This window comes from Anabrus simplex, chromosome X (assembly GCF_040414725.1).
Source record: "Anabrus simplex isolate iqAnaSimp1 chromosome X, ASM4041472v1, whole genome shotgun sequence".
Lineage (NCBI taxonomy): Eukaryota > Metazoa > Arthropoda > Insecta > Orthoptera > Tettigoniidae > Anabrus > Anabrus simplex.
Window position 1 is genome coordinate 180,542,110 of NC_090279.1, and position 21,258 is coordinate 180,563,367.

The 21,258-nt window shown below is 38.9% G+C and overlaps 1 protein-coding gene across 2 annotated transcripts in view; it reads right to left on the minus strand.

The window, feature by feature from the left end:
* Positions 1-1,175: 1,175 nt before the first annotated feature.
* LOC136886093 (trichoplein keratin filament-binding protein) overlaps positions 1,176-21,258 on the minus strand; it is a 47,394-nt gene continuing 27,311 nt past the window's right edge. Inside the window, exons 6-9 of one of the 2 annotated variants that reach the window (XM_067158817.2) lie at positions 18,421-18,660; positions 11,314-11,419; positions 9,141-9,446; positions 1,176-1,577 (exon numbers count right to left, since the gene is read on the minus strand). In XM_067158817.2, the coding sequence (XP_067014918.2) occupies positions 1,548-1,577; positions 9,141-9,446; positions 11,314-11,419; positions 18,421-18,660 (682 nt within the window). In that variant the 3' untranslated portion in view covers positions 1,176-1,547. The remainder of the gene's footprint in view (positions 1,578-9,140; positions 9,447-11,313; positions 11,420-18,420; positions 18,661-21,258) is intronic. The other variant, XM_067158818.2, reaches the window with a different exon arrangement.

Consider the following 21,258-nt stretch of genomic DNA (forward strand, 5'->3'; position numbering starts at 1 on the left):
TTAGTTGGAATTTCCTTCTTGTTCTTCCTCACTGTCCCAACATACATGAGTCCCCTTTTCCTCAACTCCTGACCAAGCTCTATTGAGGTGAACCAATTGTCAGCTGTTATATTCCTATTTGTGCCCTGTACTGGTTCCAATAAACGAAGAACTGCCTGAGTTGGCTTCGAAAATTTCCTACCTTCCCTTGAAAGATCTATTCCATCAGTGTCCTCTGCATAAATATATACATTGTACAAATAACTATTTTTCGCATCAGTTAGGCACATCAATTTCACTCCATATTTCTCAGGCTTGTTCGGAATATACACTCTGAACTTACACTGACCTCTGAAACCAATTAGCATCTCGTCTACTGTTGCATTTGTGCCAATGGAGTAACACCTCTGCAAGTTCTGAATCAACATATTCAGAAGCTCAGATATGGATGGAATAGAATATGGCTCTCTCCGCTGCATTCTGTCTTTGGAGTTGTCAAAACGCAGGCTACACAGAAGAATGGAATATTAGTGTCCATGCCGTAACAGGATTCACACTGTTTCCAACTCAAGCTGAAGGTCGCAAACCGGGAAGGTGAATCACGATATTGTGATGAGGGGTACGCACATTCTGTGCAGGTTCCATAGAGGACCATTTGTATCCATTTCTACCATAAAAATCCTTAGAATGTAAATCAACAGGCAGTAACGCGGACCTTTCATTTTCTTCTACCTCTCCTTCTGTCTCAGTTTTGGTATTGTGATCACTCTCTATTTCACTGTCACCATCGTCTACATCACTCATGTCTTCTTCAAACCACTCAGCGATTGTTCCTTCGTAATTTACATCACATGTTCGGACATTCGCCGATGTACCTGCACGCTGATTCATTGCTGCACACAGCACCATCAACTGAAGACTGCTTCAAACCATGGACGTGTTGTCACCCAGGCCGCTACGAAACTCATCAGCTTCTTATCGCAGCTGCATGGTTACTTATGACAGATAAGTACAGTGGAGAGGTCTTCTGAAAATAGAGAGGTACTGCAAGCAAATGAACTGGGAGGGCGATAAGCGAGGGGTGGCACGTGTTTATTTTTCCACCGCGGTCATGCTGACCGGACGTCCATACGATATTAATATTTTATTTATTTATTAATTATATTGCATGTCCATAGTTAAGGGTTAAAAACAATTTCCTGTAGGACATGAAGAATTATTAAGAGAGAGAGAGAGGAATGAAAGGTTTTTCTCTGAGATGAGTGAACTATTCTGTTCAGAAATTGTCTTACATATTTCTTTCCATTTCCTAACATTACTTCTCCCCATTTGCCTTAAATTCTATTTAAGACGTTCAGCTGGGAAAAAATGCTCGGCAGTTGACGTTAATAAATTATGGCACTTTCTAAGGCACTTAATTAAAAGGTGATCACAGCACTAGCTTAAAGCACTTGTGGTAGCAATTTCAGCCCCAATTTGGCTGCGTATTGCTTGCAACAAAGGAACTTACAGACCTACTTAACATAATTTTTCCATCTTCACTGAGGAGACCATTCTTGAGGCTGTCTTCACCACAAGATTCGTCTTCGACCAACATTCTAGAGGAGAAAAACAGAAATTACATTATGTAGAAATCAAACAGTGCATCAGAAGAGGATTCCAAACAAGAAAAATTATAAGATTGGGTTATGAAAATCTGTTAAAATATCGTATCCAGATATACATAGCTCAGTCTTGCAGAAGTTTATTTATAAAAATAAAATACACACAGTATTGACTAGCTTCATACGGGAACAATTCTGAATTTATGATGATAAGACTTACAAAATTTTCTCGCAGACAGCAGTATAGTCTGTGTCGAATGAGAAGCGTTTTGGCAATGAAAAGATACTTAGGATAGTCTAACTAAGAGGCTGCTATGTTTTTGTGTTATCCCACCCACTGTTCAATTCCTGAAACATGTTTGGTTGAATAAATAATTTTCTTTCATTAATAAGTGTATTGACAAGGCTGATTCAAATACTGTATAAGGATTTTAAATATTTCTGTATTACATTTATCCCACCCACTCAATGCATTGTGCTCTGCATTAAATATCACTTGTGCTAGGCCAAAATATATTTACTTCATAAAAATGACCGCAATGGAAACAGCTTCCCATTTGACACTGACTACAGTCCTTTTCCTCCAAATGTACATACATAGCTAAGTGCAAAGCTTACCCAGCTGCCTGCCTTTTAGATCATACCTTTCTCCATAGCGATATTAAGCCACCTTTGCTTTCACTAAAACAATGATAATTCTTAAACCATTCATGCAAATTATGAACTGTAAAGGTTAAACAATTCATGTTGATAAAGATTACATAATTATTCTCAAAATATTGTTTCTAATCACAAAGTTGATTTTATCAGTATAAAATATAGCAAAAAAAAAAAAAGCTTATTGAGGTAGTAGAATTTTTGGTAGAGATTTTTATGTTCAACAATGATTATTTTTAAACATACTGACAGTTTAGGCAGGGCAAGGCAAGAAATCTCTCATACAGCTGCTCTTTCTTTCACTTCCCCTACAAAAATCACTATAGCTTAGCTCTCTTTTGTGTTAGATTAATGTTTTATACACCTCAACCTTCCTCAATAAATGCTGTACTCAATGATGAAAACTGCATCAAAATCTGTAAGACAGTTCTCAAAATTAGCCTGTGCAAACACACAGACCTACCTGAGAGTTTTTTAATAATGAATCAGTAAACTCTACATTTAATGGACTACTAGGGCTACAGGTTGCCCATAATATCATGAATCTTAGAAATATTATTGACAATAAAAGACTTTCAGGGGTATTCATTTTAGTGGGAACAGCTTTATATACACGCTATTTTACAGGGGTTTTGCTTTGATAAAGTATCCAGTTGCTTTTCTTATATATATTGGTCCGTTTAATTATTGGTTGAAACTGCCAAAAATGTTCATAATAAGCAGTCACCATTAGATCTGACAGGGCTTCTATCAATGAGGTAATGTCGTCCCTGTGCTCTCCAACCAATGATAGTTTCAGACCATCTGGAACCGCTTCTTTGTTATCACCAGCATCATATTTTGGATCACAGCATAGAAATCTTCAGCGATCTCCCCCTAGCTACGAATTTGGTAGATTGGGTCACCGTCATCAATGCCTAAGCATTATTCAAAACCATTCTCATTGCAATTATCACCAGTCTGCTTCAAAGTTTCATAAAAGTCAGAGGTTTCAAAACCCATAAATTGAACCTTGGATCATCGTAACACAGCCTACACTGGCTACATTTTTTACAATTTTCTTTGCGTCGCACCGACACAGGTACGTCATATGACAACGGTGGGATAGGAAAGGGCTAGGAATGTGAAGGAAGTGACCGTGGCCTTTATTAAGGTACACTTGCCTGGCGTGAAAATGAGAATCTACAAAAACCATCTTCAACGGTGCCAACAGATGGGTTCAAAGGCACAATCTCCCGAATGAAAGCTGATAGTTGCGTGACCCAATCCGCACAGCCACTCGCTTGGTATGTTGCATTTTATTCTACCAGATACCAGGCGCATGCATAAGTCTTTTCCAGTTTCACTAAGAGATATCAAATAAAAAGTTTAGTTTAACAGTTCCACCTTTTCGATACAAAATTTTTGTAATGCGGGTTATATTACAAATGAAACATTTATTTGGTACTAGTTTCGACCTGAGGGAAAGGTCATCATCAGCTAACAACACGAATTGCATAACATATTAAATAATCCATAAACATTGTACATATATTGCAGAAACTTTGTGGTTTGATGCTATAATGTTAAAAGTTGAAGATGAAACAGTCACAATGGAGATAAAAGTTTTAAATTATGCATAAATTGGATTAAAATAAGGCACTTAGCTGCCACTTAAGGATGATTCAATTTGATCAGTCTGGATGCCGGAGATTCTTGAAAATTTGTGAATCCTGCGCTATAAAGTTTTGACAGCTGTAAGTTTAATGTTCTTAAAAAACTGAGGGCGAAAGCTGCGCTTGAAAGTCAAATTATTTCTGTGAAGTAGGTGGAGAAGATCTGCAGTTCAATGTAGAAACAAGTGAACTGATCCATAATAAAAATATAATATGTGACTCACCTTGCGCTGCGATGTGTTGGACGTATTGCATAACTGATACGAAAGGAAGGAAGATCAGGAAAGGAGGGGAAAAAACGGGGTGGGGCAGATCGGAGAGAACAGGGAAGGGAGGGGGAAGTGAGGGTGGGCTATTTTATGGTGGGATTGAGGGGTGTGGGAATAGGAGTAAATGCTGTGGAAAGGTACCATGAATTGAATGGAAAATCAATTTTTGATTTGTTAAATTTCTCTGAAATGTCGTTAAGGTTGTAGTTTGAATTGAAATACTGATCTAAATGTGTAAAACAGTTTTCTGTTATATCAAGTAGGGGGCTTTTGTTTGATATCTTGCTCTATGTTAGTAAAATTATGATTGTAATCTTGCATGTCTTGACCTACTGCTGAGAATTTTTTTATACCTTAGGGCATTAATATGTTCTGAATATCTTGTTTAACGACATTAAACAGCTACCTCTGTGGATCAGTGGTAGAGTGTCGGCCTCCGGATCCCAAGATAACGGGTTCAAACCCGGCAGAGGTAGTCGGATGTTTGAAGGGCGGATAAAAGTCCATTCGACACTCCATGTCGTACGATGTCGGCATGTAAAAGATCTCTGGTGACACATTTGGTGTTTACCCGACAAAATTCATTAAATCTCAGCCATAGACGCCCAAGAGAGTTTCAGCTTACTCGGCCTGCCATCTAGTAGGCCTAGAGTAAAACGGAACGTTGAAATTGACGAGCAGACAGCCAGATGGCGTCAAACTGAAATGTCTGCACACGGTAGCTGATTATTATTATTAACAACATTAAACTAGGAGCTCTTTGGACATCAATGTACCATGTTTCCACGTTGTTCACTGCGTATGCATAATCTGTTTTCTAAATGCCACTGCTAACATACGATGACTTACAGCTGTCAGAACTTTATAGAGAAGGATACACAAATTTTCAAGATCTTCGGCATCCAGACTGATCAAATTGAATCATTCTTCAACGGCAGCTAAGTGCCTTACTTTAATGCAATTTATGCATAATTTAAAACTTTTATCTCCATTGTGACTGTCTCATTTTCAACTTTTAACGTTATAGCTTCAAACCGCAATATTTCTGCGATATATGTACATTGTTTATGGACTATTTAATATGTTGTGCATTTCGTGTTGTTGTCTGATGATGACCTTGCCCTCAGGTCAAAACTAGTACCAAATAAATGTTTCATTTGTAATGTAACCTGCATTACAAAAATTTTGTATTGAAAAGGTGGAACTGTTAAACTAAACTTTTAATTTTATATGTAATCACAGTTCAATACGGACCATTCAACATGAAGTTTATATCTCTTCACTAAGAGATGCGCCAGTGAACAGTATGCAGCATACGAATTTGACACATACGTCAGTTTGTTCGTCCGACATTAACCTACCGAAATTAAATTGAAATAACAAATACAGTAAAATCTCGTTAATTCAAAGTCGTTGGGACGCAAAAATTGGACTTCGAATTAACCGCCTACGCGTACTTCGGAAGTGCCAACCCTTGCGGAGTCACAATATATTCTAAGACCCGTTACTGCATGCAATTAACCTTGAATCACAGTTTAAAGCTCTCAAATGCCATGGAAAAAACTATTTCCAAAATGTATCCAACAAGGTGCATGTACAATATTCAAAGAATGCACTTGGATAACTCACCAGCAAACATAACCTCATGCAATGAAATTGAAAGAAAGAAAAAAATTCAAAGACGAGGAGAAATCTATACTGGCTCCCCTGTGCAAGTGCTTTATTTATTGGATTACTGTACTGTATGCATTTTAGATGCTTTTGCTTGCACGGAATGTACCCGATGCCGTTAAAACATCGCGACTCATCGAACTTTCCTATGGCTTTCTCGCTTCCGTTCACATTACAACAGTACAGTGACTATACTTGTACGATATCCCGCCATGGTACTTCTAAGGCCCATTAATGTATGCAATCATCTTGATTCTCAGTTTAAACTTTTCAAATGCCATGGAAAACACAATTTCAGAAATTTATCCAACAAGGTGCATTTACATTATTCAAAAAATGCTCTTGTATAAAACAATCACAAACATAACCTCACGCAACGAAAGGAAGAAAAACACGATTCAAAGACGAGAAAAAATTATGCTGGCTCCGCTGTGCAAATGCTTTACTTTGTATCTTTTGGATGACTGTACTATCTGCATTTTTAGATACCCTATACTGGCATGGAAAGTGCCCGACGCTCTTAAAACATCGTGGATTTTCGAACTTTCCTATGACAGGGGAAGGAAGTGTCTCGCTTCCGTGTGCAGTGTGCACTGCATAGCAACACAGTACATATCCGGGCTGGCAATTCTCTCCTTTAAAACCATAAACCCGTTTGGAATCAGCATTTAAACAAATAAAACAAACAAACAATGCAGTTTCATCGGCACTGACAATATAGTTTGGTGCGTACGAATTGATTATATGCTATAAGTCACGCTTTTTCGCCAACTGTCGGGATCGCCAGTGTTCGTGGATTCTACTTCTCCCCACACTGCCTGCTACGTGATATTGTTGCGTCCTAAAAACGCCCAATACAAAATAATTATGATTCCGCTCGAACATAGCAGATATGAAGCACACTGTAGACACGACGAAGTAAGTGAAAGTGCGTAAAGTTACCCCTTCACGTTCCGGAAGACGCGTTCTTTCATGACGCGGCGAAATTTTGAATTTAAATTACTCTGTAAATTACTACTTTTCTCAAAATGTAAAGGCAGTTTCGAATTAAAAGTCTGAATTTCAGTAACGGGACCGACATTATTCTTCAAATTATGAATTATCCGTATTTCGAATTAAACGATTTAAATAACATGCAAAACCGAACTTCATGTTTCCGGGAACGAGAGCTGCTTCGAATTACGCGAGATATTGAATTAACCGATTTTGAATTATCGAGGTTCTACTGCAACGTAGTTCAACCTATTCAATACAAATAAATAAGAAATGTAGTGTTACATTTCTATTTAAATATTAGCGGGAGCGGTACCGGTTTCGACCCCAATCTGGGTCATCATCAGCCGAATAAAATGCAAAAACAATGCATAGGTAAATAAGAAATTAAAGAATGAGTCTTTCACAAAAACAGTTAAAGAGGCAATATAAGATAATGGGGATTGGCACTGTGCGATTTTAAATCGTAAAATCTAGAAGAAATAGAAGTTCAGTCACTTATATGAAGTAAGGCGCAATCTTCTGAATAGTAGCACAAATATAATAAAAGTTGTAGTAGCACAACACACGCAAAGTTCGGCACTGTCTCAAAATGTTTACGAGATGAGGTGAACAGTTAAGTGAGCCAGCCTGCCTGAGTTTTAAGTGACTGACCTGCTACTTCTTATAGATTTTACGATTTAAAATTGCACAGTGTCAAACCCATGGGATAAGCAAGTTCCATTAAGATCAAAATGAATACTCTACAGGAGCTTCTTTGTACCATTTACCACATACAGTCTAAAAACCTGCATCCAAATCAACAGAAATATCAGCAAACTACAAGCAGTGGAAATTAAGTTCTTAAGAACTATGATTCAGGAAACAAGGAGGAACAAAATAAAAAACGAGTCGCCAGCTCTTCCCAGTGAAAAAACACTTTAGTGAGACCTGTATTGAATTAATGGTTATGAATTTCATGTTTTTGGTCCGTATTGAACTGAGAATAATATATAAGTAATAATAATAACAACAACGTAAACGTTTCCACCTTTTCAATATTAAAATATATTCACAAAATTATATATTACACGGTACTAGTTTCGACCCATCTAGGGGTCATCATCAGCCGTATTGGAGCAAAGATCACTTTTGGCGAAATCATAAGAAATTGTTATTTTAAAGAATAACAAGTGAAATGAGATGTTATTATGGTAATAGTTAATAATACAAGGAATATACATACTAAGAGGTTTTTAACAAAGAATAAAGTATAAATGGGGTGTTGTAAAAATTATAATCATGGAAATCAGTAAGTTCTTGTATTGAAATGACATATATATAATTATATATGGCTTAGGAAGAGGGCTTAAGGTGGGGCTGAAGGGTGCGGGAGAAAGTGTAATTGTCTTGGAAAAGTACCTTTGATTAAATTTAGGATTGAGTTTAGGTTGGCTGCATTATTGTTTCTGAGGAAAGTGTTAAATAGATCAAAGAGTATGTTGGGTTTCTCTGAGATTTCATTGAGATTGTGACTGGCATTAAAGTATTGGTCTAGGTGTATATAGCAATTTTCCATTATGTTGAGTAAAGGGCCCTTGTTTGCTAATACGAGGATGTCCATGTCTTGTTCAATATTGGTGAAATTATGGTTATAATCTTGCATGTGTTGGCCGATGGCTGAAAACCTGTTGTATTTTATTGCGTTAATGTGCTTGTGGTATCTGATAATGAAGTTTCTCCCGGTTTGCCCGATGTAGGTTTTTTTTATTCTTTGTTAAAAACCTCTTAGTATGTATATTCCTTGTATTATTAACTATTACCATAATAACATCTCATTTCACTTGTTATTCTTTAAAATAACATTTTCTTATGATTTCGCCAAAAGTGATCTTTGCTCCAATACGGCTGATGATGAACCCTAGATGGGTCGAAACTAGTACCATGTAATATATAATTTTGTGAATATATTTTAGTATTGAAAAGGTGGAAACGTTTACGTTGTTATTATTATTACCTGTATTGAAGCCAGGCTGAAATGGTTTGGTCATCTCAAAAGAATCGACCCACAAAGAACAGCTACAGTTTGGTTACAGAAAGAAATTGAAGACAAAAGATCAAGAGGTTGGCCTAGGAAGATATGGATCGATCAGATTAGAAATGATCAAACTGAATGCGGTTTGGATTTGCAGCAGGTTATGGAAGAAGACATCTACATGGACAGAAGTAAATGGAGAGTGCTCATTCACCATACCTGAGAAACTGGATCTAGTGCAAGATGATGATGATCCCTGCATGAAGATTAATATTTATACATTTCAATCGATACGTACCTGTGGACGATATCCTCGTTCCTCCAGGCGTCTTAGTTCCTCCTGGATCCTCTCCTCCTCTCGTCGCAGTTGTTCTCTTTGCCTCTCGGCCTCCTCCTGCTCCTTGCGCGTTTCTTCTAACCGCCTTCTCTCCTTCTGTACAACCTGCCTGCCAATTTCCAGCTTGCATCTTTCTTTGGACATTTTCTCAGCTGCTTGCTCCTCTTCCAACTCCTTGTCTGCAGCCTCTACTTGTAGCAGAAGCTCCTCACGACTTCTCAGCAAAGCACGCTGCCTCTCTCTGTTGCGCTCAAGTTTCTCTGCTACCTGTACAATAAATATCATGTTTACACCAATGTCTGAGATGTTTTCTGCCCTAAACAGAACACTAACATTTTATGATAGAACAGGATCACTTTTGAAAACAGGAATCTACAGAATTTTGACTATGAAACTCTCATAATAATGGGTTCCTGCCAAAAATGAAACAAAATATATAAAACACTGTATGTATAGTTGCTAAAAAAAAAGAGCACATGATATTGCATGTTCCTCCCATTTAATACATTGTGAGACTTAATTTTAATTATGAATCTCCTTGGCTGAATGGTCAGCATCAAGGCCTTGAGTTCAATGACCCAAATTTCATTCCTGGACGGTTCAGGGATTTTAACTGTGTCTGGTTAATTCTTCTTACTCGAGGACAGGGTGTTTGTGTTTGTTCCCATACATTCCTCTTCATAATCTTCCGCAACATATTACCAACTACCAAAAAAACATGAATACATTCTTCCACGTAGGGTTGTCGTGTCACGAAGTTATGCGGCTATAAAACACGGCCAAATCCACACGTGGGACACAGTTAGCACCTGCAACCTCAATGAGCTGGAAGGTAATGGAAGAGGAAGAATGGTTTTAAATCTCACTATTTTTACAGTTTCCGGAGATAAAAAGGTGCCAGAATTTTTTTTTCCTGCCAGAGTTGTTTATTTGTAGGTAAATCTATCAACAGAAGGGTAATATTTGAACACCAGACTGAGCCGCAATTAAACCTGATGGACTGAGACGGGATTGTACCTGCCAATTTGCACTCAGAAGGCCAGCGCTCCAGCCTAAGATACTCAGCCTGGCTCCGTAGCGTGTCGCGAGTCATTCACATGCTCAACAAAGTGATTGTCCGGTACTGGTACACAATATTTGGTCGCATATAGCCCTAGTCTTCTTGACCTATGGGTAATGGCTCCTGACGGTACCACATATTTTTATGCTAGCTGCTTTATGTCGCACCGATACACATAGGTCTTATGGCGACGATGGGATAGGAAAGGGCTAGGAGTGGGAAGGAAGTGGCCGTGGCCTTAATTAAGGTACAGCCCCAGCATTTGCCAGGTGTGAAAATGGGAAACCACAGAAAACCATCTTCAGGGCTGCTGACAGTGAGGTTCAAACCCTTTATCTCTCGGATGCAAGCTCATAGCTGTGCACCCCTAACCGCACTGCCGATTCACCTGGTGGTACCACAATTGAAAACATCCTAACTTCAATAAGTTTAGATATGATGATAAGCTTTTGGGCTTTTGATGTGGCAGAAAACAGGGTGAAAATTTTTACGTTTCGCAGAGAAGTTTGCTCCACATCTTCTGAAGATGTTCTCTCCAGAATGTAAAGAATTTCACCTTGTTTTCTGACATGCTAAAAGCCCAAAAGCTTATCATCATGTCTACAATTATGGGCCGTGTAAGCATCAATCTAAATGTTCAATAAGTCTTTTGGCAGTGCTACATGTTTGACTGTGAAAAAAAGGTGCATTGTTGCATGTGGCCGTCTGTGATAAACTATGTATGTGAGACAAATAGGTAATAGTTACATTTTTTTGTAATGTGACTTCACATCACTGCCTCGGTACTTATTAAAACACAGACACATATTGCATGATCTTTCATATGTCTATTAATGTTATTCACTTTTGTGAAAACTGCCTATCGCTTTTTTCAACCAATCAAAAGGTGGGTCATTGTAGAAGCCAACAACAAATTATTGCATTTGAACACCCTTAAATACACCTGACTTAAGTAGAGTTTTAACCTTCCGAACTTCCAGTTTTTTAAATGTTTGTTGAACTTCAAATTATAAATACTATTGCACAATGTATTTCGTTCTTTTAGAAGTAAATTACATGATGACAGAAACTAACCTGTTGTTGCTGGGTCGCTAGAACTTGTGCCATCAGCTGATTTCGAGCTTCCTGATCAGCACGCCATCGAGCTTCCTGCTGATCCCACATTCGACGAGCTTCTTCACTGTAACATTGGACAGTTGTTTTGTACAAATATTCAAAGCATTAACGGCCTAAAAAAATTGTAATCCAGCACAATATGAAAACATGGCAATTCTACAAAGGACAAGGATCATCTCTTGATAAGCCCAAAATTAAATTGCACTTGTCAACAGCTTTACAACTTGCCAAAGCAGTATTGGAATGCTAGAAGATTCAAGGAGTATAATCCAAAATGTGCCAATAGAAAATAACACACAATAACTTTTGTAAACCTTGACTATGTATCTAGTTATTCCCATGTAGTGTCACAAGGCTTTCTTTTTGTTTTGTTTTTTGTTTTCTGGGTCTAACAAATCCTAGGTTTCAATTAATAAATTTAATTGTCAAGAATCCGTATTGACATTAAATCAATTGTAACAGAGATATCCCACCTTTTCAATACATTTATTATTGTTTTGTCTATATCAAGAACACACATTTATAATTACAATCTATTAGTACAGGTTTTGTTCCTCTATATGGAACATCTTCAGCTATAGAAATAATTTATATCTAAAAACGACAATGGACAAGTTATTTTAAAGAGCATGAGGAACATTTTTGAAGTTTTTAAAAAACATTTCTGTGCCACTATGTTAAACATATTTGTCTTCTTTTTCTTCTTATAGTTAGACGTTATCTGTTCTAGTAACACTATTTAGTGGTATTTTTTTTATCAATAATTTAGTGGTTTGTATCTAAAATCTTCTTTGGATTGTCTAGTGGTATTTTATGATGTTAGCAATAAGAAGGGGACTCTTATGTCTAGCTGGGGAAACTCCCCTGCAATATGGAAGAGTTTACTAGTCAGCTGTTGCGATTTGTTGTTATTAAGGAGTTTCCCTATGCTGGTTCCCTTAGAAAATGTTGAAGCTTGTGTAGGTCAGCCACCAGCAGTTCAATGACCTTTTTCACACAATATGCTGAGGAAGGTGAAGATTTGTTAACCACACTGTTACAGGAGATTAGATATGGGTTTCCCACATCACTCCTACTATTTAAGAAGTTAAGCAACATTGGGCGTTGTCAGGAGTTGGATGGGTTGCCACGCGCTGTTGGTGGGGGTAAGGGAATGGAGGAGCGGAAAGGAACTGGCCACCCTACTGCATGTAAACTCCAGCTCAGGAACACCCCTGCAGAGGTTCGGACCTGCCTTCGGGCAGAATAACCCTTACCTACCCTACTATTTAAGGTAACTAGTTATAACCTACAGCCCTAATATGCTAGACAAAGTAGGGCTTTTTCATGGATAACAGATAAATAAATAAATCAAAGCAGCAATCCTTAGAGTGGATGTGTTCGACATCACCAACGAAGAAGAAATTCAAACACGCAATTTCAACCCTGAAGATCATGCGCATGGTTTTTTGGAACAGACAAGGCATTCTGCTTGATGAATTCTTGCCTGGGAATGCAACAATCAATACAGGTGGCTACTGTGTGACTCTAAGTAATCTATATCATGCGATTTGCAACAAAAGGCGTGGAATCCTTTCCTGAGGAATAATTTTGCTTCATGACAATGACAGACCGCACACAGTCAATCAAACCCAGGACCTTATAGTTTTCCCTGGTGGTTAGGAACAATGGTGTGTGACCATGCATGTATGCAAACACACCCAAAGTGTGCCTTATTTGGAGACAAGTGACTGCCATCTTTTCCTTGGTGGTGGTGATTGTTTTAAGAGGAAGTACAACTAGGCAACCATCCTCTATATAACACTAATCAGGGAGAAAATATGGAAGGGGTCCGACACTTCAAAAAAAGGAACATATAGGCCAAAGGAAGACAAGGGCCACGAAGGGCGTGAAAATGAAAGACTCCCTAGCCCTCGCAAACCTAATAGCGTTGGGGTCGGAAAAGAACAAGAGTTGACCAAGGGAGGTCGGATAGGATAGATAAAAGTGAGGAGCCTGGCACAAGTAAGTGGCATCTTTTCCTTCACCTAAGAAGTTCCTTGGTGATAAGCATTTTGACGATGATTATGATCTCAAAGAAGAAGTATGAACATGGCTTTGATCATGGGTGGCAGCATTTTGTGACAAGGCATACAAAAATTGGAACCCTGTTATGACAAGTGCCTTAATAATAGTAATGACTATGAAGAGAAGCAGTAGTTTAAGGTTGTAACAATGACTGAGGTAAAAGTAACAACAATGATGATAATATACGGTCAAAACTGGTTAGAAAGTTTTTGTGGGGACAGAGAAAAAAAATCATAAAGAGGAAACACGCTAAAAAAATTACACTATTAAACTTAAAAGTTAGGTTTGAACATAAAAATAATTATGATGAAGACAAAGAAACATGTGTTTACAATTATAATTAATGAAATGAATAAAGAAATAATACATTTAAAGAATACCAACAGAGTAAACCATCAAGGAAAAGCGGTCTTGGAAATGCGAACTATACACCCATATTTGCATTAAAAAAATGTAAAATGTACAAAAGTTGTCACTAATTTGATTTTTTTACCTAGTTGATTTAGGGCTAGGAGTGGGAAGGAAGCAGCCGTGGCCTTAATTAAGGTACAGCCCCAGCATTTGCCTAGTGTGAAAATGGGAAACCACAGAAAACCATCTTCCGGGCTACCGACAGTGAGGTTCGAACCCACTATCTCTCAGATGCAAGCTCACAGCTGCACGCCCTTAACCGCATGGCCAACTCGCCTGGTAAGAATTTGATTCAGAATAAACCAAGACATGTTTAAAAATACACAGAGTAACTTATATATCACTTACATGTACTGTAAGAAACGATCCTTACCCATGCCAGCTGGGGCTGGAGTGTCATGCATGCAACTTGGCCTGTAACGCTAATTTAAATCTCATATCGTGAGAGTTATGAATGTACTAAAGAGGGACATAAATGTGCTATCCATGTTTCTTTAGCATGTATTTAATAAGACATGAACTAGGACTTAGGAGTAATGAAGTAATAAGCATGGAAATGCACTAGAAAGGGACGTCCTAATGAGTTTCAACTGTATGTGTTATAAAAGTTAATAGTCAAAATAAATTAGCTCATGTTTGTGATGGTTCATGTTTGTGGGTTACTGTAGTCACGTCCTAGTTCGTGAACCATGGGCAACGGCTGAGTGGCCTAGTAAGTGGTCCTGAGAGTCGGGATACCAGTTGCTATGGAATGGGAGTGGGCATCTCGGACATATTCTGAGTCATGGCCCTCCTTGTGCTCAGGCGGCTAGGACTATACAATTCACCGGTGGTCCATAACCCGTTAGAGGAGAGATCCTCACTTGGACAATGTGTAAGTAGGGTAGCATCCTGCTTCATGAATATACCGAGCTCAGAACATTTTAAGCAAGCCTCGGACCTACGGGAGTAATGGAGTCCCACTCCCATTTGACAGGCGAGGGACTCCTTGGAAACAACTTGGCGAACGAAATGGAATTCGATGGGGAGCTATCAATATTAATGGGGCTTATGGAAGAAAGAAAGTAGAACTGGCTGAGTCAGCAAAGAGGATGCATCTGGATGTGCTAGGAGTAAGTGATATTCGGGTAAGGGGAGATAACGAGGAAGATATAGGAGATTATAAAGTGTACTTGATGGGTGTTAGAAAGGGAAGGGCAGAGTCTGGGGTAGGGCTCTTTATCAGGAATACCATTGCATGGAACATAGTTTCTGTTAGGCACGTAAATGAACGAATGATGTGGGTAGATTTGTCATTTGGAGGAATTAGAACTAGAATTGTGTCCGTGTATTCACCATGTGAGGTTGCGGATGAGGATGAAGTTGACTAGTTTTATGAAGCATTGAGTGACATCGTAGTCAGGGTCAACAGCAAGGATAGAATAGTGCTAATGGGCGATTTCAATGCGAGAGTTGGGAATAGAATTGAAGGATACGAAAGGGTGATTGGTAAATGTGGGGAAGATATGGAAGCTAATGAGAATGGGAAGCGTTTGCTGGACTTCTGTGCTAGTATGGGTTTAGCTGTTATGAATACATTCTTCAAGCATAAGGCTATTCACCGCTACACATGGGAGGCTAGGGGTACCAGATCCATAATAGACTATATCTTAACAGACTTCGAATTCAGGAAATCTGTTAGGAATGTACGAGTTTTCTGCGGATTTTTCGATGATACAGACCACTATCTGATCTGTAGTGAACTAAGTATCTCTAGGCCTGGGGTAGAGGAAGTGAAATCTGTCTGCAAACGAATAAGGGTAGAAAATCTCCAGGACGAAAACATTAGACGGAAGTACATGGATATGATCAGTGAGAAGTTTCGAACAGTAGACAGTAAGCAGGTTCAGGATATAGAACGTGAATGGGTGGCATACAGGGATGCTGTAGTAGAAACAGCAAGGGAATGCCTAGGAACAACTGTGTGTAAAGGTGGGAAAAAGCGAACATCTTGGTGGAATAATGAAGTGAAAGCAGCTTGTAAACGTAAAAAGAAGGCTTATCAGAAATGGCTCCAAACAAGGGCCGAGGCGGACAGGGAGTTGTACGTGGATGAAAGAAACAGAGCGAAACAAATAGTTGTTGACTCCAAAAAGAAGTCCTGGGAGGATTTTGGTAACAACCTGGAAAGGCTAGGTCAAGCAGCAGGGAAACCTTTCTGGACAGTAATAAAGAATCTTAGGAAGGGAGGGAAAAAGGAAATGAACAGTGTTTTGAGTAATTCAGGTGAACTCATAATAGATCCCAGGGAATCACTGGAGAGGTGGAGGGAATATTTTGAACATCTTCTCAATGTAAAAGGAAATCATCCTGGTGGTGTTGTGAACAGCCAAGCTCATGGGGAGGAGGAAAATGATGTTGGTGAAATTATGCTTGAGGAAGTGGAAAGGATGGTAAATAAACTCCATTGTCATAAGGCAGCAGGAATAGATGAAATTAGACCTGAAATGGTGAAGTATAGTGGGAAGGCAGGGATGGAATGGCTTCATAGAGTAGTAAAATTAGCATGGAGTGTTGGTAAGGTACCTTCAGATTGGGCAAAAGCAGTAATTGCACCTATCTATAAGCAAGGGAACAGGAAGGATTGCAACAACTATCGAGGTATCTCATTGATTAGTATACCAGGCAAAGTATTCACTGGCATCTTGGAAGGGAGGGTGCGATCAGTCGTTGAGAGGAAGCTGGATGAAAACCAGTGTGGTTTCAGACCACAGAGAGGCTGTCAGGATCAGATTTTCAGTGTGCGCCAGGTAACTGAAAAATGCTACGAGAGGAATAGGCAGTTGTGTTTATGTTTTGTAGATCTAGAGAAATCATATGACAGGGTACAGAGGGAAAAGATGTTCGCCATACTGGGGGACTATGGAATTAAAGGCAGATTATTAAAAGCAATCAAAGGCATTTATGTTGACAATTGGGCTTCAGTGAGAATTGATCGTAGAATGAGTTCTTGGTTCAGGGTACTTACAAGGGTTAGACAAGGCTGTAATCTTTCACCTTTGCTGTTCATAGTTTACATGGATCATCTGCTGAAAGGTATAAAGTGGCAGGGAGGGATTCAGTTAGGTGGAAATGTAGTAAGCAGTCTGGCCTATGCTGACGATTTGGTCTTAATGGTAGACTGTGCCGAAAGCCTACAGTCTAATATCTTGGAACTAGAAAATAGGTGCAATGAGTATGGTATGAAAATTATCCTCTCGACGACTAAATTGATGTCAGTAGGTAAGAAATTCAACAGAATTGAATGTCAGATTGGTGATACAAAGCTAGGACAGGTCGATAATTTCAAGTATTTAGGTTGTATGTTCTCCCAGGATGGTAATATGGTAAAGTGAGATTGAATCAAGGTGTCGTAAAGCTAATTCAGTGAGCTCGCAGCTGCGATCAACAGTATTCTGTAAGGAGGAAGTCAGCTCCCAGACGAAACTATCTTTACATCGGTCTGTTTTCAGACCAACTTTGCTTTACGGGAGCGAAAGCTGGGTGGACTCAGGATACCTTATTCAAAAGTTAGAAGTAACAGACATGAAAGTAGCAAGAATGATTGCTGGGACAAACAGGTGGGAACAATGGCAGGAGAGTACTAGGAATGAGGAGATAAAGGCTAATTTAGGAATGAACTCGATGGATGAAGCTGTACGCATAAACCGGCTTCAGTGGTGGGGTCATGTGAGGCGAATGGAGGAGGATAGGTTACCTACGAGAATAATGGACTCTGCTATGGAGGGTAAAAGAAGTAGAGGTAGACCAAGACGGCGATGGTTAGACTCGGTTTCTAACGATTTAAAGATAAGAGGTATAGAACTAAATGAGGCCACAACACTAGTTACAAATCGAGGATTGTGGCGACGTTTAGTAAATTCACAGAGGCTTGAAGACTGAACGCTGAAAGGCATAACAGTCTATAATGATAATGTATGTATGTATGAACAAAATCCAAACTCACAGAGTGGGTTAGTAGACTTCAGTTATGATGATCAAATCAGGCAACTTGTCTATCATCATCCTATCATTGAATTTTGGTTGGAAGTTGCTGGGAAATTAGGGGGTGTCTGTGGTAAGTATAAATGAAGAAAAGAACCAGGATAAAGCAAAGGGAAACCCAAGTACAACATTTAGGGGGTTGTACAGACAGGCCAAATCATCAGGTTGGCCGTTAGTCATATGATAGCGGCAGAAGATAGCTGACAGGAGAGCAGCGATACTGGAGCTGAGAAGACAGCATAAATGCTGGCAAGGTAGAGTTTTTTTCTTGATCTTAGTAGGCGAGCATTACAAGGTGTATAGAATCCAAAGAAAGTGCAATGTTTCCAAAATAATGTTGTGTTTCTTTAAAAACCAAACATTGGTATTCGTATACTGAGAAAGCACACAGGGACATAAAAATCATCAGCCAATTCGTATAATTTCTGCTAGATGCTCAGCACGTTCTTTTATTTATGGCAATGTTAAAGTTATGGTTAAAAAAACTATATAACTAAATAACTATATACTTTATAAAAAATGTTGACCAGAGACCTGACATGAAACTAAAACTTTCACACTTACTAGAATAAGAATGCAAGCTGACGTTCACGTTCCTTTTCTAGACGAGCTTGCTCTTCCAGTTCACGTCGAACAGCCTCCATTTCCATGCGCGCCTTCTTCCGTTGCTCATCTTCCCGCAATTTGTCCTCGGCTAAGCTTGCCATAAGTGTTGTCACCATCTCTAGATCTTCAGCTAGGGCCTCTTGAATCTCTAATGCACGGCGTCGTAACTTCAACTGGTACTGGCGGTGTAAGAAGTTTCTGAAACAATGTTAACGACTAAAAAATTTGCAAAAGGAATACACACAATCCAGAAAGATCATATATTTCACAATAATTATAACGTTATTGGCTTTACGTCCCACTAACTACTTTTATGATTTTCAGAGGTGCTGAGGTGCCAGAATTTAGTCCCGCAGGAGTTCTTTTAGTGCCAATATGAGTCTGATGTATTTGAGCATCTTCAAATACCACTGAACTGAGCCAGGATCGAACCTGCCACTCAGCCCGGTTATTTCACAATAAATGAACTTCAAAACAAGAATCTATGACCAAGGATAAGAGTAAACCCAAAGGATGAATACAATGACAGGTCTATGTTGGTAAATGGCAGGGGCGAATTTTGGGGTAGTTTATGTAATTTTAAAATTTTTCAGTGTCTCGAGTAATAATTAAAACACCTGTAATGAATTGATTTAATTGATGAAAATGACAGTACTTAGGAATGTAGAAATATTTATTGTTTAAATTCTGTTTATAACGTTTAATTCTTGAAAGTCAGAACTTGTCTTTCTTAACACATTGAGCGCAGGCCCCGCACAGGGGATGCTACCCCACATAGCCCAGATAGTTCAAGCCTTCGAGACAAAAATTACACTGCAGCACTCAAACTATCGTAACTCAAGAAGTATTCAAGACATCACCCTCAAACTTGGAACATATACTCACTAAGCTTGCTTAGGAGTCTGTATGGGTGTGATACCATTCAAAGCTGTACCGTTTGTGGTCCGTTTTACAGTCTTTCTAAGCATTTCTCTTCATGGTTACTCCCCACTTCGTATGACAGTATTAACCAGAACATTTAACTTCGATTAGAAGAAGAAAACAGACATTACAGAAAAAAAAAACAGAGACAAAAAATGCTTTAAATAACATTTTAAAGAGTTCTTTGTATGTTTTAAATTTGTCTGTTGTCCATTTCATGTGGTTTTTCCAGAAAACAGATGATAGACGAAATGAATTAGAAATTGAACTTCTAGCACAGGAATACCGATAAAAGACTGATCCAGGAAGAAAAGGAAACGTGCTGGGATGACTTTACTACAATGATAAAGGAAGACTGTCAAGGAAGTAGGGAACTACTATACAAAGTAGTAAACAGTAAACGTAAAATTAAGCACCAACATGTCACACGAGCTACTGTTGCGTGATCCAAACAAATCAAAGACTGGCTTGAGACTAACGCTCCTTGCAGCTGTAGGTCGACACGCCAGTCGTCGCTGGCGCATTGTGCACGGAATGTGGCTGGAAGTGCTAATTTAAATTTCTTTTGGTGGGAATATTATGAACATACTAACGAGTGACGTAAATGTTCTATCCAGGTTTCTTTAGTATGTATTTAATAGGACATGGCCTATGACTTTGGAATAATGACGTACTGTAATAACCAGGGAAAGACGCTAGAGAGGGACGTCTTAACCAGTTTCGACTGTACTTATTAAAGTTAAATCTATGAACTTTAAATTATTTTTTTATATTTACAAGTAAGTTTGTTGAGACCAGACCTCAACTATTAGAAAAATAATTTAGCAGGCTGTGGTCTGTCAAGAGTTTGGGAAGCACTGCTCTAATAACACCACCAAAGGTTAGAGGGGAAACTGCAAAAACCGATGGCGGCATCATGAGGAGCAAGATCGTTTGCCATTGCTTTCTTCACTGGCCTGGGAATTGCTATCGAAGCACGACTGACTCTATGAGTAACACCTTACATAAAACTCACACCCACTAGTTGCGCTCTGAATGTTGTTTTTCAATAACACACACATTCAGCAGCTTCCATACTGTCACAGACATAAATGATGAGATGATGTTTGTTGTTTAAAGGAACCTAACATCTAGGTCATCGTCCTCTAATGGTATGCGATGAAGCGCATGATTATCAAAATTCCAAAATCCATCCACTGACTAGAATTCAAAAAGACAACAATGAAAAATAATTATGAACTTAAAACAATCAGTGGATCCGACCTGCAATGCACCATTTTCCCATAAATAAGTTAAAACAATGGTATAAACGGAACAAAGGACTGCTTCCAAGGCAAAATCCTGTACAGATGGTGCTTGTTGTCTAAGGGGGACCAAAATACAGGTCACTGGCCCGTCATAATAATATTAATCACTGGTAAAGTAGAACCCTGCTGTTCCTCATATAGCAGTACTAATCACAGGTAATGCAGACCCATAGTGTTCATCAGGTAACGCTAATAATCACAGGCACCGCAATTACCCGTTGTGTTCTTCACACAGTGGTAGTAATCACAGTCAATGTAATGACCCATTGTGTTCCTTACAGTGGTAGTAATCACAGGGAATGCAATGACTCGTGGTGTTTCTCAGATAGTGGAACTAATCACAGGTAATGTAGACCCGATGGTAGCCATAAATGAGACCGAGACTTCAATGAAAGTTACAGAGAAAGATGAAGAAACACTGCATCCACTAGAAAATAGTAACAGGTGGTTATGTTTATCATCATTATCATCATCAATAAAATGCTTCCATCAAGAGTTGGCCAAGAGGTGACGGGCAACACAGCTGAGAGCTTGAATTCAGGAGATCGTGTGTTTCAAGTCCCATTGT